The 26,730-nt window shown below is 44.8% G+C and overlaps 1 protein-coding gene across 3 annotated transcripts in view; it reads right to left on the minus strand.

Annotated features, from left to right (window-relative positions):
- Positions 1-23,684, minus strand: part of FARP2 (FERM, ARH/RhoGEF and pleckstrin domain protein 2) — an 84,472-nt gene extending 60,788 nt beyond the window's left edge. For all 3 annotated transcript variants that reach the window (XM_075417774.1, XM_075417776.1, XM_075417775.1), the window contains exons 1-2: positions 23,618-23,684; positions 19,278-19,498 (exon numbers count right to left, since the gene is read on the minus strand). In XM_075417774.1, the coding sequence (XP_075273889.1) occupies positions 19,278-19,478 (201 nt within the window). In that variant the 5' untranslated portion in view covers positions 19,479-19,498; positions 23,618-23,684. The remainder of the gene's footprint in view (positions 1-19,277; positions 19,499-23,617) is intronic.
- Between the last annotated feature and the right edge of the window lie 3,046 nt (positions 23,685-26,730).

Consider the following 26,730-nt stretch of genomic DNA (forward strand, 5'->3'; position numbering starts at 1 on the left):
CAACCAGAATTTACCCCTGATCTAGGAAGCCCCAGCTAGCCCCGCAGGAAAGCAAGAGCTGCACAAGCAGGACTTCATGGGGCCAGGCCAACCGCTGCCAGGGATCACGCCGATGGAGCAGGGGTGGCTCACCACAGCACATGCAAGGCCTTTGCTGATAGAACCAGAACTCGCCTTCTCCATGGAAACATCTCTGAAAAAAACTAACTTTTTTCTTACAACAGTGTTCAAGCAAACACTAGGTGATAGTATCTATTCTGTTAACTAAGAAATAAACAGGAAGGCTACAGTGGAAACCCAAACACCCTTCTCTCGCACCATGCTTTCTGTTTAAAGTCATGTGGGATGAAGCCCTCCCTCAAGCAACCCAGCCACTAGCCCTTTTCACAGTCAAATTAGGTGCAAAGCCACAAAACAAACATTGGCAGAAAGCAGCTATGGGAGAAAACGGGAAACTTTCACAGCACACCCAAAACAACTACACTTGGGTCTGCTTATGAAAACGCACAAGCTTGCTCTCAGCATCTATTATTGCATGACTGTAGCAGCCACCACAAGAGCATTTATAAACCCACACATCAGTCCATGCAAAGAATTCTGAGGGCTTTCGCATCCCTCGGTACCTCTTCCAGCAATGCACAAAAGCTAGCAGTACGGCTAGCGTAGGCTGCAGAAGGAGGTAGCACGGCCACTGACATCCACGTTCTACCTTGGGCCACGGAAGTGATCCTGCAACCGCAGCAACAGGGTTTGACACCACTCTGGTTGGCTGGGTGATGTGGCAGTACACACCTCGGGCATTCATGCCACCGAGGTCTTGTTTATTTGGAAAAGTCAAAGTCTCGGAAGACTCTATGACTTTCCCATCAAAGCTGGCACACAGTTCTGTAACTGACTCTTTAAACTCAGAACAGTGTATTTTTTAAAAGTATTAGCTATTACAACAAACATTAATAGAATTATTGAGGAAAATATGCAAATGAATATATCCAACAGGAAGAATGGGCCACTTTAGGTCAAAATAAACAGTGTTTAAAAAAGTAAAAAAAGATTGTGAAAGTTAGGGAAATTATTTCACATTACTGAGATGCATAAAAATTCAAGAGTAATTGCTTCTTGCAGGAAAAAGATTAACTGTTGATGTTTCTAGATGCCTGGTTAGGAGATGATGCAGTATGGTCAGAATGAGAGCTGTCCTCTTTTTTTGGAGTTTTACAATGTCTAAATTGCGTTTTCTTTCTAAGAACACAGGTGAATTTTTTGAGCCAAAATCTATGCTTGCAGAAGACTCTGTGGGTATGGGTTTGGGTTTTTGAACTATGACAATGAAATAAGGAATGATACGGTTAATGGTAGGCCGCATCTTCAGTAAGCATCACTCTTGCTCTTCTGTCTACAGGCATGTTTGTCAGGCATATTACAGACTGCTTGCCACAGGACACACAAGCTCCTGAAGAAATGCATTTTGAAAATTAAACTTTTAACTTTCAAATGAAATACATTTCTTGCTTTGCACTTGTGAATAAATCTTAAGATAGTAACAGAAATAATCCTTAAATATTGTAGGACCCTTCTCTTTTTTTTAAAGGTACAGATCCACATACAGTTGTTATTACATGCCTACTCTTCAGAGGCACCACAGATTTGAGAAAGGAATGCTTTTTAGCCAGCGATGTTCGGGGGGATGCAGCGATACCCTGACCGACCTCACATACTGCCACCTGCAGAGGGGCCACACCAGCCTGCCTCTTCACAGACAGATCTATCGACCTCTAGAAGCCATCGACCAGGAGATGTCCTGCAACCCCAACTCCCTGACTTCTCATTTGTGAAATAAGGAGTAATTCTGGTTACAACCGCCTTATGTTAGAATTGATAAACTTGAATTAACTTGTGAAAGGTAACAGTCGGACAAGTTTTACAGTCACTGTGTGCTGTGCTGATTGAGGAACTGTGTCCTGTCCATAGCTACATACAACCGTTAAAATTATCCCAATCAGATCGTAATATGCAGGTTTCTCCCACACACAGCGTTTAAATTGAGCTACATCTCTGTGGCTCTGTCAAACTCTGTGTCTGATGACAGTCCAGCTGCCTTCATTTGTCCCGAAAAGAGAGTCTGTATCGTGTACACACCCCCAGCACCTCTCTTCCCACTGCCAAGCCTAAACTCCCTTCAAGAGAAACGAGAGATGAAGAATCTAAGATAGGCAGAGCTGGGAGCACTTTGCAGATGATTAAATTATAAAGGTGCCATCCAAATATTAAAGTGTAAAATTATTTTGACTGGGCTATCAACTATAATTTTGAGTGTCATTAACAATAAAGACCTCATTCTAAACTGAGTATCATTCCATAGTACTTTCTTCAAAGTATAAAGCAACAATAACAATGCCACATTTTAAAAGAACAGCATTACTCTGTATATATATATTATAGTATATACTGCGAGAATCTCTTGTTAGAGCTATTTAGTTCCTGAAATTGTTTGTTACATTGATAACCATCCTTTCCAAAAAGCTTTTTTAACATTCTGAAGTTGACAAAAATGAAAGTTATACAGCTGGTAGCTCCATGTCATTGTTTAATCTGCACAAAAGCAGCACAGAGCAAAATCTTTTAAGTAATTAATTACTCTAATTTTGACATCAGGGCAAGAAGCTGCATGAATGCATTTTAGAAAGATCCCATTTTCAATACAAATTCACAACACGGCATACTTTCCATTCCAAACTTCTCAATTACTCTTTATGTGCTGCCAAGACAATGACTACTGATATTATTGAATTGCTGAATTATTCCACATAAAAAAGAAAGAAAAGAAACAGAGTAAAAAAAATTAAATGGGCAGCTAACAAAAGCTTTCTCCAACAACCCAGTTCTAACTGTACTACAGACTATTTTAACAAGCCATCATTAGTAGACTGTTTGGCACAATAGATTTTTCCAAATCGATTTGGATATTTGGCTTATGCGTGAAAAAGTCCCTCAGAGCTGTACAGGCAGGTTACATCGGCAAGCAGTGATGCTACGGAGGGCCCCACGCTGGCAAAACACGCGCGTGGCAATCCCCTGCCTGCACGCATGAGGAGCAACTCCGTCGGGCCTCGCTCCATGCTGAGCCAGCATCAGGCAGGGGTAGAAATGAATTGGAACAAATATTTTAAGCTGACGTTTCTTGACTGAAGGAGGTATCTGTATTTTTCATGCAGTCAGAAAAGTAAATGCATTCAATGTTAGCAATTCTTAGGACAGAGGAGTAAAATGTAAATTTAAAAAAGTTAGAGCGACAGTTCTTTTTCTTTTATTACCCCAACTGTTATTTTCTGCTTTCTCAAGTATCACTACCTACATGGCAGATCCTCCCTCTGCCGTAAGGTTTTAGCTTAGGAAGACAGAAAAACAAACTAGGAATGCACAGCCTATGATTTTCAGCAGACCATAGTTCAGTATTATTGAAACCAATTCTTCCTCAGTAACTCCCAAACATGTCTTCCAGAACATCATAACTTTCTACTTCCATGTATTTTAACTCAAAAAACCCCAGTATTTTTACAATGAGTAGTATTCTTGTATTCCAAAACGGACAAACTGCCCTTGCTACAACTTTCCTAAGATGAAATCCACTTTTGGCAACAGTTAGGCTGGAGGGAAGAAAGAACGGGGAGGGGGGAGGGAATCATTCCAAAGCCAGGAGTTCGGAAAAAACTGAGAGATATAAAGCAGAGTTATAGAATGGAAACTCTTGCACAGCCAGAGCCGGAGGAGCCACTGGCCCCCAACTTCAGCAAACACCAGTTGACCCTGGATTTTGTTAGAGGAATCTGTAGCTATTGGGAGACCAAATCCTCCAGCAGTGTATCTGCATGGGAGGAAGAAGTTTACATTTGACATCACTACTGACAAGTGGCCAACACGGAGAGCCCTGTGAGCAGCCAGAGAGAAGCACAGGCATCAAAAGTAAACTGAACCGATTTAAATACAGACCCCTTCACCATTCACAGATTTTTATTTTTCCTTTTGGTGCATTTCAGTGATTTTCCTAATGAAAAAGTGATTTCTCATCTTTTGGCAAATTGAAAAAATGACAATCGGCAACTAAACACACCAGTTACACTAGACTTGTTATTTCCGTTCTTAATCAGAAATATACAAACATTTCAGTGAGTTTATAGCTCTGTTTATCTACAGCCCTTTTGTAATCTGTTAGATCTCTGTCCAAATGCAGCATGACAGATAAAAAATGCCTTCAAAACTCCCTATTAATAACTATCATTAATGCCATGTATAAACAAAAACTTCATTTATGAATACAGGGTGCACGTTTAAACCACGTTTATTAGAGAGAAGGAAATCATGTAAGATGGCAAGGAATACCATTCATTAACTTCTTGTTTTCACAGCTAAAACAAGACAACCTTATTGCTGCATATCTAGCTTTTAATTCGCAGACTGGGAAAGTAAAAAATGACTGTCTTCTTTTCCAGTACTTTATTAGTTTCTTCAATTCTGATTGCAAGAAGTAACTCCAATGAAAACAGTCCCTGCACCTCCACAAAAATGGGTACCTGGTAACAACAGATGTATCAAACTCTGTTTTCACGTGCCCAGCCAAATACTGTTTAAATCCTATTTCATTTTGATCACCTGAACATTTCACAATAAGTTCTAACTTCAATTATTTCAATTTTTCTTTTAATACTTAATGAAGAAAAATGTATTTTAAATGCATGTTTAAATAGACAGTCTCTACCCGCCACTTACTGAAGATGACAATCCTGACTTCTTCCAGAATTACGTCAAGAGCTACAAGAGTCAACCTAGCAAGCATGCAAGGTTTGTGAAACTTCTTCCAGTTTTCTAGCCTAGCCATTGGTATGAACTTTTTTTTTTCATTTTCCACCTAAGGGAGCACAGTCCAGCTGCCAGCTGCCCTTCCCAAACGGTCTCCCATTTGCAGCAGCAGGCCCTTCTACACGGAGAACCCCTGGCACCTCCCAGCTCACCCCGAGGAAGCCAAACCTGCAGCCGCAGTCAGACCTCGCTTCCCACGCCAGCAGCCTTCACCGTCACCACGCCGGCGGGGAGCCCCGGGTGCTTGCAAGCACCACTGACGGAGCAGCACCAACAGCCACGGCAGCCCCAAGCCACAGCCACGCCGCACTTCTTATTTCACATAGACCGAGCTTTGGGAATACACCGCCACCCCGAAAACGCTCTCATAACTTCTTCACAAATTCAGATAGCACACATTTTCACCTTGAAAACGTACCTTTTTTTTAAAAAAATATTGTGCGTCATGGTATTTCTACATGGCATTGAAATACAATTTACTCAAACATGGAAACTGCAAACACAATCACAGAATGTTCGGGGTTGGAAGGGACCTCTGTGGGTCATCTAGTCCAACACCCCTGCCGAAGCAGGGTCACCTACAGTAGGCTGCACAGGACCTTGTCCAGGTGGGTCTGGAACATCTCCAGAGAAGGAGACTCCACAACCTCCCTGGGCAGCCTGTTCCAGGGCTCCGTCACCCTCAGAGGGAAGAAGTTCTTCCTCATGTTCAGACGGAACTTCCTCTGCTTCAGTTTGTGCCCATTGCCCCTTGTCCTGTCACTGGGCACCACTAAAAAGAACTTGGCCCCATCCTCCTGACAGCCACCCTTCAGATATTTGTAGGCATTTATAAGGTCCCCTCGCAGCCTTCTCTTCTTCAGGCTGAACAAGCCCAGCTCCCTCAGCCTTTCCTCATAGGAGAGAGGCTCCAGTCCCCTCACCATTCTCATAGCCCTCCGCTGGACTCTTTCCAGCAGCTCCTCATCTTTCTTGAAGTGGGGAGCCCAGGACTGGATGCAGTACTCCAGATGGGGCCTCACTAGGGCAGAGTAGAGGGGGAGGAGAACCTCCCTCGACCTGCTGGCCACACTCCTCTTAATGGACCCCAGGATCCCATTGGCCTTCTTGGCAGTCAGGACACACTGCTGGCTCATGGTTAACCTGTCATCCACCAGCACTCCCAGGTTCCTCTCCGCAGAGCTGCTCTCTAGCGGGTCAGCCCCAAGCCTATACTGGTGCATGGGGTTATTCCTCCCCAGGTGCAGGACCCTGCACTTGCCCTTGTTGAATTTCATCCGGTTCCTCTGCACCCAGCTCTCCAGCCTGTCCAGGTCTCGCTGAATGGCAGCACAGCCTGCTGGTGTATCCACCACTCCTCCCAGTTTGGTGTCATCAGCAAACTTGCTGAGGGTACACTCTAATTCTTCATCCAGGTCACTGATGAAGAAGTTGATTTAAGACTGGGCCAAGTACCGACCCCTGAGGGACACCACTGGTTACAGTCCTCCAACTAGACTCAGCACCGCTGATGACAACCCTAATATAAATTTCTCAGCTATTTTAATTTACATTATTACCATGCATATTTGGCATCATTTTTTTGTTTTAAAAAAAATTCTAAGACTCCACCCCCAAGATTTTTTTGTCCTAAGATTTCAGTGGTTGGTTTTGTTGTGGTTCTGTTTGGTTTTTAGTTTGGGGTTTTTTTGTTTTGTTTTTTAAACAGAATCCACAGCCAGACAAATTATTCTAGAAATGTAAGCCTCTGGTTCATTTAATTAAGTTTAGCTTTAAAACTTGTGATCATGTAAAGGTTCAAACAGTGTTAAAGCACTTCACTGCCAAATGAACCAGCTCTACCCAACAAACATGCTTTTCCGGAGTGGCTAGACTTGCTGGATGTCTGAAAGCAGGAAAACAATAATTTGTTAACATGGGAAAAGATCCCCAAGAGGGAGGGAATTATGTGAACGAGACTGGGAAATGTATACTTAGGTAGACAGCATGTAGAGACAAAAAACGGTCCCAAGTTCCACAAGTGCTCTCGTGCTGAAATACCTGGAGCACTTGAAATAAAGCACGCTGTGCTCGGAGAAAAACAACACAGCACCATAGTTAAGCATTCAGCCAACACGTGGCCCCCAAGCGCTACATATAAACAGCACACAGAAGAGCCACATAAAAATTATTGGGCATCGAGCAGAAATCCTCAGTAGCTTTCATTACCTGGAGAGAAAAATACAAACAGGCACCCCCTCAATACCCCTGCTGCATACACTGCTCTAGACTACCTGGGGAACATCCCTGGAAAGAGTTTTGCAGGATGCTGCTGCTTGACGATTTGGCACCTGAGCTGATGCTTGCTAATAATTACACATTAAGGTGACAGCAGCGACAGTATCACAGAAAGCAGCTGCTTTGGGGTAACTTCGATCCCACACAGCAGCGAAGATTGCGGCAGCGGAAATGCCAGAAAACTACACTAACGGTGATGCTGGGGCTTTTTTGTACAACACATACTATTTCAAATAATCTGCAGCGGGCCAGAGCAACGCCACAACCAACAGTCTTCCTCAAACGCTGAGCGCACACTGCAAAGGGCTCAGCCTCGTCAGTGGGCTACATGAAGTATCTGCACTATTTCAACCCTTCAAACAACTTGGTGGCTGAAATAACCAAGGACAGATACAAGTGCCTAGTTATAAAAATGGCCTGCTGTCAAAATGGGCAGTATGCCATTATTAGCCATTCTGAAAAAAAGACTTTTTCCACTTCAAGAAATTAAGGTCCATAACAGGATGTCTAAGCGCGTACTTTGTTCATGCAAGCTGTCAAACAGTATCATAAAGCTAAGAAACTAGAAGTTAGGAGGCTAATGATGTCATTTTTTCCTTCCTGAACTTTGCTAGCAGACCCTACATGCTTGTGCAAACCACTGCACCTCCCTACGCCCACTCCCTCTAATGTGCCTGGCTACTTCATGCATTTAGACTGTAGGTACTCCAGGAACTGGCACAGCCTCATTTCATATGTGTGTATGTGTATATAAATAAAACTCTATGGTTTTAAGTCATTTTAAACACAGACAATACTTTGCTTCCCTTTGGTTATAAAAAAAGATTACTTAAATTGCAAGTCTTTCTCCATTAATTAGGCTTTTGCCTCAAAACCATCATCCATGCCCACATCAACCAGATTTGATCTGGGCTTTCCCTGCAAGCTGTTACAGTACTCCAGGCCGGCACACCTCTTTGAGGAAGCCCATTCAAAGGAAATAATTTAAAACATCAAGAAAGTAAAATGGTCATGAAAGATTCTTTACACAAATTAGGTATTTTTACAGGAATGGCAAAAACTCCCTTTCATTTTGTGCAAAACTGAAATTGCACCAGCTGTCCTAACATCACTCCCCACTGTACTCTGAGCAGAACTTTGATACCATGGCAATGGGTAAATACCTACAGGCCAGATTAGACAAGGCCAAAGCTTTAACTTCCCCTTCACCAGCAGGTCTTTCCTACATCTCTGGCTTTGGGGTAGCTGCCTGAGAAGCAGCCTGAGGGGCACAGTGATGCTCACCCTTCATGATTTCAGTCAAAGTACATGTCTGAGCAGCTTGAACACAGAGTCTCTACAAAGCTCTCTTTCCTTTTTTTTGGGGGGTTTTTTTTGTGGTTTTGGTTTTTTTTTTTTAAAACTAATACTGCTCCTGCTTTGTATTCAGGCTCTACCAAGTGCTACGCCCAAGCCTTCTGCCAGGGGAGGACAGAGGAGGGGAGCAGCAGCTGGGGTAGCAGAGATGTCAAATACCTCAGTTCATGAAAGCGCACCTGCAACTTAGCTACCTTCGTTTCTGATCGCTTGGGGAATCATCACCTATTGAGGCTGGCCTGAGCAGTGAAGAGGCATTAATAGTCAAAATACTTCACCTCCTGTTCCTCTGCCATGAGGCTGGGAAGAAACAACTTCTTAAGTGCTGCTTTCAAACCTGCTTTCACCATCATGAGAGCGCTCCAAAATACAGAAGCACATGCGTAAAACCCACAAACAGTGTTGCAAACATATCAAAAAAGCATGACAAATTCTACTACAAGTGGAAAGAGATCACTAAAGAGCAATATACTCCAATTCAGAGAGCTTGATTTTTGTTTCCCTGGCACATTTCGTACCTGTGGGTTTCAACTGCGCAGCTCAGGTCAGGGCAGCAGCACATGCAGAAGCTATTCACAGACTTCAGGAGTGTCTCTGAACTCACAATATAGACTACTTGGCAGCCCAACACTCTTGTTTTTCCCTTTATTTTTTTTTATACTCCTTATTTTTACTCATGAAAGAATGCTCTGTCAGCTAGAGGGGTCTTCCCCCCCTCCATATGCAACATCACAGTCTTAAACTACTCGGTAACAGCACAGTTTTTTAAATATTCAATTTATGTGGTCTCCCTCTTACACAAGTCGATAACATTGCCCTTGCCAGAAACGCGTTTCGTTGCAAGGAGAAACAGATGACACACAGGTATGCTCCTGCAACCCTGCTTACTTAAATGCACATTCACAAGGCTGTGCTTCTCTGAACACAACTGGGTACCAGGAGATGCCATCCTTGCTCAACATCAAGTCCCTTTTTCCAGTAGGCACTAACCTAAAATTTCTCTGAACTGCACACTGCATTTCTGTAGCTGTCTTTAGCTGACTGTGGGTTGTTTCCTTATTTTGGGGGTTTTCTTCTTCCCCTTTCAGACTCTATGTATTCTACAGAATTATCAACCTGTGGACCCAACTTTGAATGTCACCCACACCCAGATGAGGCTTCTAAATAACTATTTTATTTTCCTTGAATGTAGCATTTCTTACAGTTATTTTGATAGAATGGCATCTCAGCTGATTTTCACCATCTTTCATCACCAGATTATGAAAAAATAAACAAACACCTGCATTCTGCAGCAGTGTTTAAGAAACTAATGGTATTTCCTTTCTTTATTAATGATGACAACACATTATTGGAATAAGTAAGGAAGCTGACAGGTAACAGCTTCTTCTTTACAAGGTTGCATATAAGTTAGTTTGGAAGGCACCTGAAAGGAATCAAGTACAAGAATTGTACCACTGTACGTATGTGAAGACCATTAAGTCATGCATTGGTTTACTTTATCAGATGTCATCCAGACAGAACAATTGCAGGCAGAAAGTTCTCGGTATGCTTATGACACATTAAAAAGAGCTTAAAAAGAGTTCAATTTACACCAACTCCATGTTAAGCTAAGTAAATGTGGCTCTCATACTGTTCCTCAGTTCACACTTCTGAACCTGTATAAAAGAAGCTTTTCATCTATGCACTTCATGTGCTGAAGCATACTCACTATAGCATATCACAGCCACACAAACAGTTATGAACTCAACCCATTACATTCACATTTCAAGGACTGTGGTAACACTTGATCACAAATTTACTAAATGGTTTCTGTGTTGAAAGTTACAATATGAGCATATAATAGACTTTTTGTAGAGGAATATTCAAGTTGTTTCTCCTTTGCTGCAGTATAATTGAGTTTTCTTTTTACATAATGGGACACCTAATGTCAAGAGAACTATAAAGTAGCAGATTGCTTTTATACCACAATTTAAGTTCACATCTTCCCTAAAACAAAAAAAAAAACCACGAAAAAAACCAAAAAACTCCTCTCAAAAAAACCCCACCCAACAACAAACAAAAAACACACCCCAAATGTCTGTCAATAAAATGTCTGCAGTTTTACCTTTCCCCACCCAATACCACATTCATACAAAGCATCAAAGAAGTCAAGCCTTCAAACACAAAATAACAGGTTTAAAAAATATATAGTAGAATCAACCAGTATAGAAATTGCAAAGCTTTAATTAGTTTGTTTTTAAACTCTATAATAACTTCAAATTTTAAACAGTGAATTACTAACTTTCTCTTCTGAGGTCAGACAGAGTAAGTCCTAAGGCAGTTTATTTGCCATATTTAGGAGACTCAAACTGGAGCAATGACAAACATCTGGCTATGATTCTTTCTGGAATTTTGACTATTTCTTCCCAGCCAGGGAAGAAAAACACTGAGCTGACTAACACAGCATCTCGATTCCTTCAGCACAGCGCTTAATAGGATTCAGAAGCAGCCTCGTCCTCCCACTTCCCACATATTTAAGCTGTTAATACTGGTACAGCACAGAGGGGAAAACAGCTTTTATGAAAGGAAGGTCTAAGCAGGCAAAGGGAGAGCAAGGGAGAGGCAGGAGGGCAGCTTGTGTCAGAGCCTGGCTCTGACAGAGCTGGCGGCAGGCTGCCGGAGAAGCCGTGCTGCCGAAATGCTGGCGATGCACTCAGGATTCCCCACAGCCTGCAGGAAGGCCGACCTCTCTGAAAAATCATTTCAGTGTTTTTCAGTGCCCACGACACAGTCTCCATTTTCAAAAGACATATTTCTTACATAAAACTACCTAATGACAGCATTTTAAGCTGCATAATTTCCGCTCCAGCCCCAGTGAAGTTCTTAGGGGTACTAACACTATTGTACGAAGTTACTGATAAGCAGCATTTTCAGTGTGCATGGGCTGAAAACACTCTCTCCAAATCACGGGAAGTCATGAGGCACGTAAAGCCTCATGTCAGACTGCTTACTCTGCCACCCCACAAACCTCCCGTGGTCTGAGCCTGGCTCCCAATTTCAGGGCCGCCAACTGCAGTGAGTCATGGCCGTGGGCTCCGACGGCTGCTCAGAAACACTGAGCATCTGAAGAGGTGCTGTGTTCATGACACCTTTTCAATTATGGATGCCTGCAAACTGCACAGAAACAGAATAACTGAACATAGTTGTTATTTTCCATCCAGATGTTTAGAATAGAATGCTGCACTTTTAATAATGCAATTTGTAAATGTAAATAAACCGAGGAAGAGTCATATAGGCAGCAATCAAGGACAGCATCACTATTGGACGGAGTAATCATCAAGCAGCTGTTTTCAACTTAGTATAGAATAAGTCACTTAAACCTTGTAGCAATGTAATAGTTTCACAGGGTACATGAGTAAACCCCAGAATAGACAGGAGCAGTGAGAGGACAATACCTACTAACAAAATGTAAGGGGGTAAATCTGTAATCTTATTTGACTAGCCTGTTCTTATGAGTGGCAGTGGAGCTGACGGTTTCCCTCCCAGGCAGCCCACTGCTGTCAGAAGGACAGCAACAGATCGCACACTGCCGCAGGGACACGAAACACGCTACATCTTTCACGTACTCAGTAAGAAAACGAGAAAATATACAATCATCTTCACAAAACTGAGTCATACACAAGGAAACAACAGGCCTGGCAGAAATACACAAAATAGGAAAGGTCCTGACAAAAAGAAAAAGCATTTTACTAAGGCCCAGCTTCACACTCCAAGGCACGAGAACGCTTGCACTAGCCTGACCCTCAGAGAAAGCCTTAAACAATACTTCACTTCAGAGCATGGTAAGACTGCAGGATAAAACCAAAATCCCAGCACAACAAACACAAGTTAGTTCAAATATAAGGCAAATTCAAACCAACGTAAAGCTAACTCGTACTATTAACATGCATAACACCAAGACTTAAGTTTCATTAAGAAGCAAGTTACTTCATTCCACTAAAAAAAAAAAAAAACAAAACAAAAAAAAAAACAGACTTGTGTGCTCAAAGCAACCCAACGAAGAATAGCGTGAGAGAAAAAAATCCTAGTTTAAGTTTTCCCATTGACTAAAACATGCAGGCAGACCCACCCGGTTTTGCTGAGTGCTAAGAACTGTGCTATGATTTTATGATGGCTATTATGGTTCTAGAGAGTTAATTCGCCAGTAGGTAAAAATAAAGAAAAATTCAACTGTAACATGTAAGTACTTCTCACTCCCAAATTTTATTTTACATTCAAACAGAAGGAGAAAAGGAAGTACATGCAATTGAAGAGGTGCCAAGTCCTCCCCAAACAGAGTTCGGTAAACTTCAATCATAATAATACAAGCTTTTTTTTCCAGGGCACCTCCTCATAGCATAGAGCACAATTCACGTAAGAAAGCAAGCACACGTATTTCCTACATAAGGAACAACATACAGACCAAATATTAAACATCACATTATGACAGCTATGCCATTAAATGTCTAACAAGCTAGTGTAAAGAGAAAACTGGGTCAGAGGGGCAAACCTTACAGCCTGCCTGCCTACAGGACACCCCCCCCCCCAAAAAAAAAAAAATAGTAGTGTACCAGAGAAAGCTGGAAGATGTGGCAAGTCTTGTTGACTAAACCTGCTATTTTGCTTACCAGGGTTTTAAGGCAGCACCAGACACTCACCTACCATCAGTACCACTCTCCTTCCTACTACGCCATGCAGACAGACCCCTTGCTTCCGCTAACCCAGACATGGAGTACAGCATGTGTGCCTTCAACAGCCCGTGAGTCTGTTCCTGTAACACATTCCACTTCCAACTCTACCACAAATCAACGCAAAAGCTTTCAGCGAGTATAAATCACCACTTCCTATAGCCTAAATTCCTATAGCCTTTGTTGCAGCACATTTTACTGTCTTCCATAACCAGCACCAGACAAATATAACTTCACCAAGGGGTCATTCTGGTGAATTAAACGCACCCCAGGCCCTTCTACTTGAGGGCCTGCCATATTTTCATGTTGATCAAAGGCCTCCAAATTTAATCTTTTAAGAAAATCGGGAAAGTTGGCAGAACTTCTATTGTAAAACCCTGATTACTTTGAAGTGTGGCCACAGTGTGAATTAAATTGAAACTTCCAATCATTCATCTAGTAGTCTAGAAAACCATCCATTTGGACAGGCTTAGGTTGGGGGGAAGAGGACAGATTCCCCATGATATGGCACAGCCAAGACCCAAACTGACTAAATAAGCTGGCCGTAAAAGGGAAAAAAACACAACTCATGAAAATAATTAATATTCCAGCCTAGCTTTCGATGGATATGTTTCATTCTCTTTTCTGTTTTGTGAGGGAAAGGAGGAACCATAAATACAAAGTTTTAAGTTTTTTAAATTCTAGAAAACATCTGAGCACTTCTCCATCCCCTAACATTCAAAACAGATTACCCAGAGAGCAGCTCTGCCCCAGCGTACTTTAAAGAACAGCTCCTTCTTACCAATTAATGAAATTCATAGTTAGAAAGAAAACCTTACAGTACAGATGGTGAGAGCGGACAGAGACGGTGGATTCTAGACAAAAGGCAGTGGACTGTAGCCATACTGAACTTTTAAAACACACTGTTCTAGATACAACAATAACACGAAGGAAAGACTGTCCTTTACTTTTTTTGTTCTCATCCCATCCATTATGCCACTTTATCAGCCTCTTTCTTATGCTTTGGCCAGTCAAAAACCCCAAGTGATCATGAAGAGCTACCAAATGAGATTATTCACCAACACCTGCCAGGAGATATGCAAATACTTTAAATGTATCTTGGAGAAAGGAGGGGATAACAAAGAAAAGCTGCATGGATTAAACGGTTATTGCAGCTATTTGTCCCATACAGTCAGAACTGCTGATGTGGCTCATTTTAGGCAGCTTCACAAGCGAGGCAGTAAACAGGGCTCCTGCGTCAGCTTCCCTACTGCGCTGCAAAGGGAAGGCCCCTCTCTAGAAGCTGACCACTGTGCCTAGTCAGTCTCTTCCACTGACACACTGCTTTTCTCAGTAAAAATTATTTGCTGTAGTTCTTAAAGGCAGATGGGAAAATTATTTGAATAGGGAGGAATAAAAAAAAGCCTTTTGCCATAAGCTACATATCCATCAGAAGGCAGTGTCAACAGCAGCTAGAAAAAAGGCCTCAGTGTCCCACTACACTAAAAAATTGTTGCTGACCTGAATCAATAAACACAAATGCTATGAAGCAGGTAATGAAGACAACATCACCTCTTTTTCACTGGGTGTGGCAACGAAAGTGCAAAAGCAAAGAGAAGTGGGCAAGTGACACTGCAATCTGAGCCTCAATCCCTCTACGACAGCTGCTTAATCATGCACCTCCCTTACCGCTTTTCAAAAAAAGACATCTGTGCCAGCCCACAGCACCTATTCAGGAAATGTGGCTGACTTCCTAATTCTTACCCTCAATCCCCAAGTGAAAAATTTCAATTTTCCATCACAAACAGCAGTCGGCAGTTACCGCTATCCCACCAGTCCACCAAAAAAATTAGGATGTAGAGGGTTACAATTTAATATGTCATTCCTGTTTGCTATCATTTGCTACCTCATTTAGACAAAAACGAAAGGCGATGTAGGCAGTATTAGTAGGGCTCTAATGCTACAGTTGCTGACTATGGACCTTTTTGTGTGCGATGCTCTACAGATGAACAAAGGACGACCCCTTCTCCTCACCACTTACATCAAGCAAAAGTTTCCAAGTTGTTCAGTTCCAACGGAGCTCGTAAAGAAGAGTAGTACGATATTAACGATGGCCTCTGCATGCTAGTTGCCCAAATGCGGGTGTTTCTGTGGATGTGATAACCAGAGAGAACTTTCCAGGCAAAAAGAGAAAACTAAGCTACTTCCTAATTATGGGAAACCGTCGTGGTGGGAAAAAACAAAAACAGCAACAAAGGCACTGCATTGCAGCCCAGAGGATGAAGCCAAGTACCTTCTTGCAGGAGACTACAGGTAGGACCTTGCAAGCGAGATAAGCAAGCTATGTTTGAAGCTAGAAAGATAGGGAGCCAGTGGAGCAATGCAAAAAATGGTCAGGCAGCAGCAGCTGCTTGGAACAACGAATGAGTGGGTTGACTCTTACTGCAACACGCAAAACAGGTACACACGCAGCAAGACTGGAGAGGCTAAAGCCAACAAGAAGGTGATCACAACAACGAAGGTGTGAAATGAGGTAGTCCTGGATGGGATGAGTTTTAGCTGCTTAGTTAAACAGTACCATCCTAGAGATTGTACAGCACACCTGCAGGAGATGGCCCGCTAAAGGAAATGAAGGAATTGGAGGTGAATAGAAACTACGTTCTTGGTCAGACAGGAGAGACTGGAGTGTGACTCAGAGCAGTCAAAAAAAATAGTGAGGAATTTAAGGGTTTTGCATGTGAAGCTTAATGTCAAATATCAACATAAATATCAAAACTAAGTTTCATCAGGCAAAGGCTGATTTTTATTTAGAGCTGAGAGCCGAGATTGAGCCATTTTTAACAACTGATCCACCGCTGAACGTGTGTTTGGTAGAAAGACTAACAATGAAGTGCTCTAGGATAAGACAAGGGGTTAAGGATGGAGCTAAACTGGACCTGCAATGGAAACCAGAGAGCAATGAAGATAACTGGAAGGATACACAGTAAAGAGTGTTCCAGCAGGCAAAGGAGAACCAGGTCAAGAAAGTTTCAAAAAAGGTATTGTGAAAGTAGTGAACTGTACCGAGCACAGACAGAACTGAGGGTAACCAAGGGATGGTGCTCAGAGATTAGAGAACAGCCAAGAAGCTAGCACAGAGCTCTGGGACAGGACCACAGGGCCACTCGAGCACCAGTGAGTCTGAAGGTGAAAAAAGATTCTGAGGTTGTCCGAGAGGTGAGCATAGTCACAGAATCACAGAATGGTAGGGACCTCTGTGGGTCATATAGTCCAACACCCCTGCCAAAGCAGGGTCACCTACAGTAGGCTGTAGAGGACCTTGTCCAGGCGGGTCTTCAATATCTCCAGAGAAGGAGACTCCACAACCTCCCTGGGCAGCCTGTTCCAGGGCTCCGTCACCCTCAGAGGGAAGAAGTTCTTCCTCATGTTCAGATGGAACTTTCTCTCCTTCAGTTCGTGCGCGTTGCCCCTTGTCCTGTCGCTGGGCACCACTAAAAAGAGCTTGGCCCCATCCTCCTGACACCCACCCATGAGATATTTATAAGCATTTATAAGGTCCCCTCTCAATCTTCTCTGCTTCAGGCTGAACAAGCCCAGCTCCCTCAGCCTCTCCTTGTAGGAGAGATGTTCCAGGCCCCTCATCATCCTTGTAGCCCTCCGCTGGACTCTCTCCAGTAGCTCCTCATCTTTCTTGAACTGGGGAGCCCAGAACTGGACACAGTACTCCAGATGGGGCCTCACCAGGGCAGTGTAGAGGGGAAGGAGAACCTCCCTCGACCTACAGGCCACACTCCTCCTAATGCATCCCAGGATGCCATTGGCCTTCTTGGCAGCCAGGGCACACTGCTGGCTCATGGTCAACCTGTCGTCCACCAGGACATCCAGGTTCCTCTCCAAAGAGCTGCTCTCCAGCAGGTCAGCCCCAAGCCTGTACTGGTGCATGGGGTTGTTCCTCCCCAGGTGCAGGACCCTACACTTGCCTTTGTTGAACCTCATCAGGTTCCTCTCTGCCCAACTTTTCAGCCTGTCCAGGTCTCACTGGATGGCAGCACAGCCTGCTGGTATCTACCACACCTCCCAGTTTGGTGTCATCAGCAAACTTGCTGAGGGTACATTCTAACTCTTCATCCAGGTCACTGATAAAGAAGTTAAACAAGGCTGGGCCCAGTACTGACCCCTGGGGGACACCACTAGTTACCAGCCTCCAACTAGACTCAGCGCCACTGATGACAGCCCTCTGAGTTCTGCCATTCAGCCAGTTCTCAATCCACCTCACTGACCACTCATCCAGCCCACACTTCCTGAGCTTCCCTACCTAGGAGGATATTATGGGAGACTGTGTCGAAAGCCTTGCTGAAGTCGAGGTAGACAACATCCACGGCTCTCTCTTCATCTTCCCAGCCAGTCATGTCATCGTAGAAAGCTATCAGATTGGTCAGGCATGATTTCCCCTGGGTGAATCCATGCTGACTACTCCTGATAACCTTCTTTTCCTCCACTTGCTTGTTGATGAGCTCCAGGATAAGCTGCTCCATTACCTTTCCCGGGATGGAGGCGAGGCTGACCAGCCTGTAGTTCCCTGGGTGAGTCAAAGGATTTCCCTTCAGCAGTAGGTTAAAGAAATAAAGTAAGCTTTGACTGTGTTTATGTGGACAAAGAGTTATGAAGTAAGGTGAAGAGGATAAGGTTACTGAGAAAAGTGGAAGATTTCCATGAGAAGAGCAGACAGAGTTGGTACAAATATGAGGAGGAATAGAAGGAAAGTATCTCTGCTAATATGCAGGAGATATCCTGTCACTGACTTCATGTAATATAGCAGGAATTGGGAGTTATAAATTCTTTCTTAACAACTTACGGTAGACTTGCACTGATATTCAAAATTACAGGGTTGGGGAGGTTGCTTGTTTTTCTCGGGTTTTTTTTCCTGTCTTTTTTTGTGTCTTTTTTAAATCAAAACACAAAAGCATCAACATCTATACCAACTGGGGGGCAGGTGGAATCAAACTTCAGAATAACTAATGTCAGCAGATGTTTTTTACTAAATATTCTACCATAATTTAAAAAAAAAAAGCTTGTGTATTCTAAGCAGTAATTGAGGAATAGACGAGTTTGCTGTACCCTTTGTGTCCTCTGGTGGGACGACACAGACACAGTCTCACACTTAACCAAAATAAAAACCCACCCCACCCCCAAAAAAAAAAAACCAACCACATTTCACTTTTGAGAGTTGAACAGCTGGACAGCAATCTGTAGCAGACATTCCCAAAAGCCACTATTTCTTTAGAGCTCCACAGACATCTTTTCCACTCTATTTGGAAAAACCTGTTTAAGTCTATGCAACAAACTAAGGCTATGAGTGCTAATTATAAAGTCGATTTGATACTGATGTAGAACATTTGATAGCTGAGTATCTTCACTAGAACAGAGCTGTTTTCTAACAACAGATCTTTAGGCAAGCTAAAATTAAGTCTGAAGTTAACACTGAGAATGAAACAAGAATTTGAAGAACAAAAATTTGATTGTTACAAAACAGAACCACCCCAATTTGAGCACAGTTTTTATTTCTTAAGGCAGATTTCCCCTATTGCTAAGCAAACACAGTTTTAAGTACAAATTTTCAGAAACACTGCCACCCCTCTGGTGCTTCCTTCCCAAAGTGTGGCAACAAGCAAAAACTTTCAAATCAGAGCAAGTTTACTTGAAGATGATACAAACTATTAAAATAATTAATAAGAAGCAGTAACTAGGGGGGGGAAAAAAAAAAAAAGCTCTTCGGCTCTCCAAACTGCCAAATCCACAAAGCTGCATCTGACTCAGGAAGCAAGAACTGTTTGGCAGAAGTTAGTTGGTGTTCCCCCAAAGCAAATAACAGTTAATGCTTCTTGTTACAGTATGTGCTTGTATTTAAAGTCTGTTATACTTAAAAGATTTTTAAAAAACAAGTTGTGCTACTCATTTAACTACTTTTAAGTAGGTAAAATCCCTGCAGAAATCTTTCTTCAGATATTGCCTCAAAACATCCCTGCTCTGTACAGTGGCACATCCTGTGAGCTTTACATTATTGGAAGCCAAGTGTACTTGAAATCAAGTTTAAATCACTCTCACCTCAATGTCAAGTACTTCCACGGTGTTGTCCAACATCTTTATTTTGATCGGTAGGTCCCGCTCATGCATTCTGGCAGGTGATGCCATTGCAGTAGACAGGTTCTGCCCCGGCTCCAAGGTACTCACTCCTGCGGACTTCTGCACACCCAAACGAGAGCCAGGAGTCTGCAGGACTCTGTATGTTCCTTCTATCTCTCCCATCTTTCAACAGTGAGCAGAGTCTAAAGAAACCAGGAAAAAAAGAGAGGGTTACAGCCCGAAAGACAGTTTTCCATCAATATCCCATATGAAAATACTACCCACTGCAGCACAATTACACACGAAGTCCTTATTTAATGCTCATCATCCCACTATGAAAACCAATAATAAAGTTGATGAAACTCTGGTCAAAAATCCAGCTGCTGAGAAGAAAAATAAGTGACAGAAAACATAACTATTCCAAAGCACAGTCAGGAAATAAGATACTCATACCTGTGCCCTCTGCCCTCCTTACACTGACACTTTAATTTCCGATTAATTTTTCTGCCAATTTAGCTCCCTAGACCAGATCACCACAAGCAGCATGAGTGCTGCTGGCAGCACAAGAAAAGCCACTTGGAGCAGGCAGTGGAGGCTAAGGCAGGACTCTGCCTTTCACTGGTACCTAGCCATTCCATTGACTTTGCTACAATGTCAGACCGCACCCCGAGATAACAGGAACAATTAACTTTCTTTATCCCCCAAAACGATGACTCATGCAAAACCATAACTACTCCAACCAATGCTGGCAGCTCAGCACCTTCATAATGCAGATTTCTGCCACAGATAGCAGTTCTTCACCTTATTAGCAAATCTGCACTGTACCCAGGTTAAGTGGGTGGGCAAAAATCTCAATTACAGAAATCTACACTAGTTCAAGTAAACCGATTCCAACACCACGACCCTTACTTTCATGGTTTGGTGGCAGTTGTTGTAGAGCAAATATTTAATTTGACATGGGGAAAAAAAAAAGCCTCTCCCCGACTCTCCCGCACCACGGGAGTGGTGGCAATATTTGCACGAGGATTGCAGCGGGGTCTATGTGAACGCGAGGCACGTATACTTAGGATGCAATGTGCCCAGCAAAGCCACTGCCCCACACTCATCACTGGCATTAAGTATTTGGCAATAACATGCAGGGCGCTCAGCAGAAACGCACATGCAAACCAACAGTGTCCTCGGCGCTTTTGGTTGCATTTCCCACATACCACGCTATGTCTGAACAATTAAAAGTATGTGGATACGGGCACAGGGACAGCCTTCGCATGGCCACCACACTACAAAAAATGCAACAAAGTGTTAGGTTATTGTTTTGTAAAAAACATGTTTTGTCTAAAAAGGGGAAAAGGCAGATCATGAAAACACTCCTTTGTCCTACGCTTTGAGTAGGTAGGCAGCCCGTTCTGTGGAGTTAAATGGAGCCAGCCTCACATGTCGTTGAAAATTAGTGGGAGGTTTTAGGATTTAATCCTTGCATACATTGACATTGGTCAAACATCTTCCTGACTTGCAGACGAGTTGGTTTCACAATTTTGTTGTTGGGGGTTTTTTTTCCCCATTTTGTACTTACAGATCCTCATACAGATTAACCGATCACAGGAGAGGAGACAGATGCCTGCTACCTAACTACGCCTACCACAAGGCTCGTCTGGATTAGCGGTCTCTCGGAGCCCTTGTGAGTGCTGCAGAGCCCTGTCTGAGCAGCACGGCTCAAGACCACCGCAGAGAAGCCTCCAGCCTCCCACGCATGTGACAAGAAAGCGTCAGAAGGAACACCTCAACCTTAAAGGCATGCATACACTGCCCAGTGCCCAACCTACCAGTTTTAGAAACTTTCTGCTTATTTGGCACCTTTCTTGGCCTGTTTTGTGCATATCCTTTCATCGAACTTCCCAGTTTGTGTGGCCACACAGCCAAGGAGAAAAACTTCTAGGTCACAAATTTTAAAACCACCACAACAGCAAAGATCAGCAGAGACAGTTGCCCAGGTTACATCTCTTAACTGCTAATCTGAAGAGAAACCATAGCTCGGTGTCATCTATGTCACCTCGATACCATGTCCCTTATAACTGAATCATATTGTAAGATTTTGCTAGTGTCATTCAGCAGCTTACAAGCAACTGCAGTGGCCCAGAATCAGTTATACTGCTCATGAGGCTACTTATTAGACAACTGCTCTTGAAATTAGCACTCCATGAACACACTCATCCCGTTCTGAATAAACAGCTACTGGAAGGGACAGACACTGCAGTTACTCAAAAGGAAAAAGAAGTGAGCAGTGACAGCCAAGGCAGTGCATGGAGCAGCCCCACAGCAGAGAGGCTTCGGCAGCCCCCCCTCCAGCTGAAGCCAGGCGGTTCCCAAAGGCAAGACAGGCAGCCCGCCCAACTCCAGATTAAACGAGGAGCTCCTGGGTACTTTTACTAGCTTTGATTACCAGCCAGGAGAGACCAACGTCATGCCAAACAGAAACTGCAGATATCAGTCCTCTCTCACTCTGTGGCAGCTGTGAGCATCTCCCCACACCACATCCAGTGCCCTCCCAGTGCAAGCCACTAATGCCATTACAATTACTAACAATACTCCAACTGCCTCACAAACCAAAAGTGTGAGGAGTATTAACCAAGTCAAGCACTATTTCCAGTTCGACCAATTATAATTACATATAATGTTTCATGCAAGCTGGCTACATATAACACTTCTTAACAAAAGACGCTGCGCCATGATTTAGGAAGTGTTTCAGCTAAAGGCAGAGGAAAATGAAAGAATGAAGCTTGAGACAGACTGCATGCACCAGGAAGAAAGAAAGGCTCTATGGGCAGAGCAGAGAAAGCGTCCAACAGCACTGAGAGCCTCCCACTCCAGGCAAGCCAGAACAACGTCTCATTTACCTCCTCACCAATGCAAAACTAAAACGCAATGTTAACGCAATATTAGCGGTTCTGAGAAAGAAGTCCTCCTTGTATTCACCCATTCTGAATTTTTTTGCACTGGGTGCTTATCCTGATAATTTCCTATAAACAGGGACCAGGCATCAAAGCATTCAGCTCCCTGAAGCACAGTGACAGAATGACTGTCGCTCTCAGCCCCAAGCGAAGGTGCAGATGGAACAAAACTTACAAAATTTAGGTAGCTCTGTACTTTTTGCTGCCTTCTTAAAACAGCTTTGAAGTTGCAACAAATTTTATCTTCTACTTGGATGGAATAGACTTATTTTTCAGAAGCAAGACAGTGCATTTCAGCTAGCAGCAAATCTGGAAAGGCAGCTTACACCTGAGGATATGCCCGTGCAAGATACCAAGGGCTTTCAAAGGAGCTCCTCTGAGTGGGGGGTCTTTTGGTCAGCGAGAGAGTCACTACGATGCTCTATTCTTCCCCAATGCAGAAGGCTGGTCTGAAGTAATGCCAGTCTCCCAGCTCACTGGTGCACGCAGGGTGACCCCTGCCTCCAGCAGGAAGGCATCCCTACCACCTGCACACGGTGGGAGGCTGCAGGGAGCGGTAAGGAAGCTCTCAAAGCAGGTCCCTTCAGTCCACCAGAAGTAAACTTTACTCTTATACCTTTTTCATTAGGCAAGAGCAGCCCATTAACATCACTACACCAAGGCAGCACCAACTGATGCATCAGGACTCCAACTGCAACAAAGAGGGATGAAGACTACAAGCGCCCAGCCACCCCAGGAGAGACACCTCTCGCCAAAACCTGAGCCCCTCACTCCCGTTAGGACCGCCGTCCCTCATCACGACCACAGAAGGGTTTGGTGGCCTACTCCTGCAGCAGTGCGGCCGGCACCACCCTGTGCCAGAGACCTGGAAGGAGCCCAGTGCGCATGGAGGGTGGAGAAGGTCCCTGCCAGACGAGTGGGTCTTCAGGAGCGCCCCTTTAATTGATCCCAAGCACTCAGCAGGGCAGCGCAGCGCTACCCCCTCGGGCTGGCGGAGCCCGGCGAGGGGACGGACCGGGCCGCAACTGCTGAACCACCCCCAGCCTGAGAAGGAAGTGGCGAAGCGACCCGGGAGCAGCGAGGACCGCAGGCCCTCCGCCGGCGCGGGCAGGGCCAGGCCAGGTCGGTCCGGGCCCCCTCGCCCCGGCCGGTCTCCCCCGCGAAAGCCGCAGCGCACGGCGGAAGCGCCCGACACGCAGGCGCGCCGAGCCGTGGGGCGGGCCGGACCGAGCCGCGCCGCCGCTCACCAGCAGCCCCACTCAGGGGCTGGGGGACCCCTCAGCTCCCGCTCTCCCCGGCCCCGCCGCCCGGCCCGCGCTGTCAGGACGGCCGGGAGCCGACCCGGGGGAACGGACCGGACCGGACCGCACGCCTCACCTCAGCGCCGAGGGCTGGGCCGCCCCGCCGCGCGCCGCCGCCTCAGCAGCCCCGTCCCGGCGCAGCCCGCGCGCAATGGCCCTGCGCGGGCCCCGCCCGCCGCGCGCCGCCATTGGCCAGCGGGGGCAGGGGGCGGGGCCGGGCGGCGGCGGAGCGCGGGGCGGGCCGCAGCCCCGGGACCGGCGGGGCTGCACTGGCTGCCGTCCGAGTGCCGCGGGAACGGCGTCTGCAGACCAGGGGAGACGGAGACGGGCGGGGGCCGGGCCGATCCCTCCCGCCGAGCGCCTCGGACTGCCGCGCCGTCGCGCAGGGCTGCTGGGCCGCTCTGCCCTGCGGCGCTAATTCGCTCTGCCCAGCTTTTAGGATTATTTAAAGAAAAAGAAAATATAGTAGAACCCAGGTGTATTTTTCCAGCATGAGGAGGGCGCTGGGAGGTGGAAGCTTTAAAAGAATAATGTTTATGGCAAACCTGTTCCTGCCGGAGCTGCAGGGCGGATGGCTCGCAGGAAGGCTGTCCCTCACCCCCGCCCCAAAAAAAGCGACATCAGGTCGGACAGCCGCACCCCCACGGCTCTCTCCACTGCCAAGCCTCATCCGCAGGGGTGACCGCTGCGCTGGGGAAGAAGCCATTCCGTTAACCAGGCATTAAGACAGGCAAACCTCACACGTTTTGCTTTGGGTAATAAACATCGCAGGTCTTAGTTGTACAGACAATTTTTCAAATAGGGATAGAAAGAGCCACAGCACTACAGAGCGGGAGAGAAGACACAGGTGCTGCACCCACGCGCCGAGATCCAGCAGAGGGGCATCGGGCACTGCCCATGGGCAAAGGGGCTGAAGACCATCAGAACATCCTCCTCCTCCTCACCCCCCGACCTGCAAGCCCGTTCCTCAGTAACACAGACAAGACCCAGATGCCGCAGGAAATTCAGGGCAGGATGAACCGAGAACAGACCTATGGATTCTGAGTCTGCTCAAAAGCAGACACCGAGAGCGGCCAGGAAAACAGCGCTGCCTGAGAAGAACCGCCTTTGACACCCTGCCCCGGTCACCTTGAGGGACCACGTCTCACTCAAGTCTGCTCTTCAAGACAAGAAGCAACAGAACCAAAACAAATACTTGGATTTCTCTAGGAAAGAACTGGAGGCCAATAGCACAAGAAATGCAGAAGAGCCGCCTTGTTTCTGAGAACTTGACCTTTTCACAACTATTTGAAAAACAAAATATTAGCATAGCATATGACTTTTATATTAACAAAACACATAAATCATGCAGAACAGCCCTTTCAACCTGGAACAGCTTCACCACTCTCACCCACAGAAAAAAGCAGCTCACGAATTTAATGAGTAATTCCTGACTAGCAACATTCTCATCTCTTAAAAAGAAAAAAAGACACAAGGTTTTAAAACTATATCCCATTATTTCTTCTCCTTAAAAAGTGAAAAAGAGCTGAAGAATCTCATGCGTACAAAACAATTAGGAAAGTTGCAAAAGTATACACAGCATTTTAGATAACTCCATTTGTAAAAACATTTGTGATTCCAATAAACTGAAATGCCTTCATTACCAAAATGGATGTTTCTGTATCTTGTTTTGCCTGCCTGCACTTCCACAGGCAATGAAAATGGAGTAGTCAATTTTATTTGCAGCTTAAGTGCTAAAACACAGTTTCACATCCTTCAAAGTGCAGACACTTCAGAGCAATCTTCATTTCAATCACTTACTTTGACATCTAAAAAGAGCACAAAAGATTTCCTGGGCAAAAAAGCAGCTGTTGCTAAGTTGGAGGACAAATCTGATGTGATCCCTTTAAAAGCAACATATGAGAACACTCAAAGAGAGGAAGCAATAACTACAGATATAGTAAAGTCTTTAGAAGCATCAACACCCTGCTGTTTATGCTTCGCTGTGTATTGCTTACCTTCATTGCTCACACAAAACACATGTAATTTACTGTGCTGAAACAATCCAGTAATGAAAAGACACCCAAAGTTCTGCATGTTTAAGTGTCCACATACCCAGTACCTGTTTCCACATGCACCTCATTTCTAGCCTTTCTATCTACACAGGCAAAAAAAAAATATTTTCCATCATAGCATGAGGAGTTTAGCAGGATGCACAAGTGTTCCTCCAAGACCAGTTTACCTGTCATGAACCTGAACCTTGAGAAGTCTCTCCTTTTCCTACCTGCATTCCCAGTTCTTCAGGGCAGACCATACCATCCATGCTGACAGCCGCCTAGATGCTAAAACCTTTCTATAGCAGGTTCTCTCATATATATATATATACACACACACACACACACACATAAGAAAACTATAACATACATACTATTCACTGTAACAGGTGACTTTTCCCTGTTAGAGAAATCGCCACCCATTTTCACACTCCTACCCGCATGCTTATGATCAGGCTTCGAAGGGACATGGCACCACTTGCCATCGTCTGTTCCTTCCATCAGAAGTAGGGGAAGGGACAAGAAGGGACAAGACCCTACTTTTACAAGCTAGAAGACAACAGGTCTGCCCTCTGTGCTCACTGAATCATTTGGCAGGTAACAGCTCATGAACAGATGTGCAATCCCTACTCCCAGCCAAACAGGGTACAAATAGAATCATAGAATCATAGGTTGGAAAAGACCTCTAAGACCATCAAGTCCAACCATCCACCCAACACCACCATGCCTACTTAGCCATATCCTGAAGTGCCATATTTACACGTTTTTTGAACACCTCCAGGGATGGTGACTCAACCACCTCCCTGGGCAGCCTGTTCCAATGTCTGACCACCCTTTCAGTAAAGAAATTTTTCCTAATATCTAATCTAAACCTCCCGTGACCCAGCTTCAGTCCATTGCTTCTTATCCTATCGCTAGTTACTTGGGAGAAGAGGCGAACACCTGCCTCACTACAACCTCCTTTCAGGTAGCTGTAGAGAGCAATAAGGTCTCCCCTCAGCCTCCTCTTCTCCAGACTGAACAACACCAGCTCCCTCAGCCGCTCCTCATAAGACTTGTTCTCCAGACCCCTCACCAGCACCTTATCGAGCTGAACCTCTGCTCTATGCACTTGGCTGTTCACAAAAATGCTCAGCAACTGGAACACACAAAACAT

The sequence above is a fragment of the Opisthocomus hoazin genome, chromosome 4 (assembly GCF_030867145.1).
Source record: "Opisthocomus hoazin isolate bOpiHoa1 chromosome 4, bOpiHoa1.hap1, whole genome shotgun sequence".
Lineage (NCBI taxonomy): Eukaryota > Metazoa > Chordata > Aves > Opisthocomiformes > Opisthocomidae > Opisthocomus > Opisthocomus hoazin.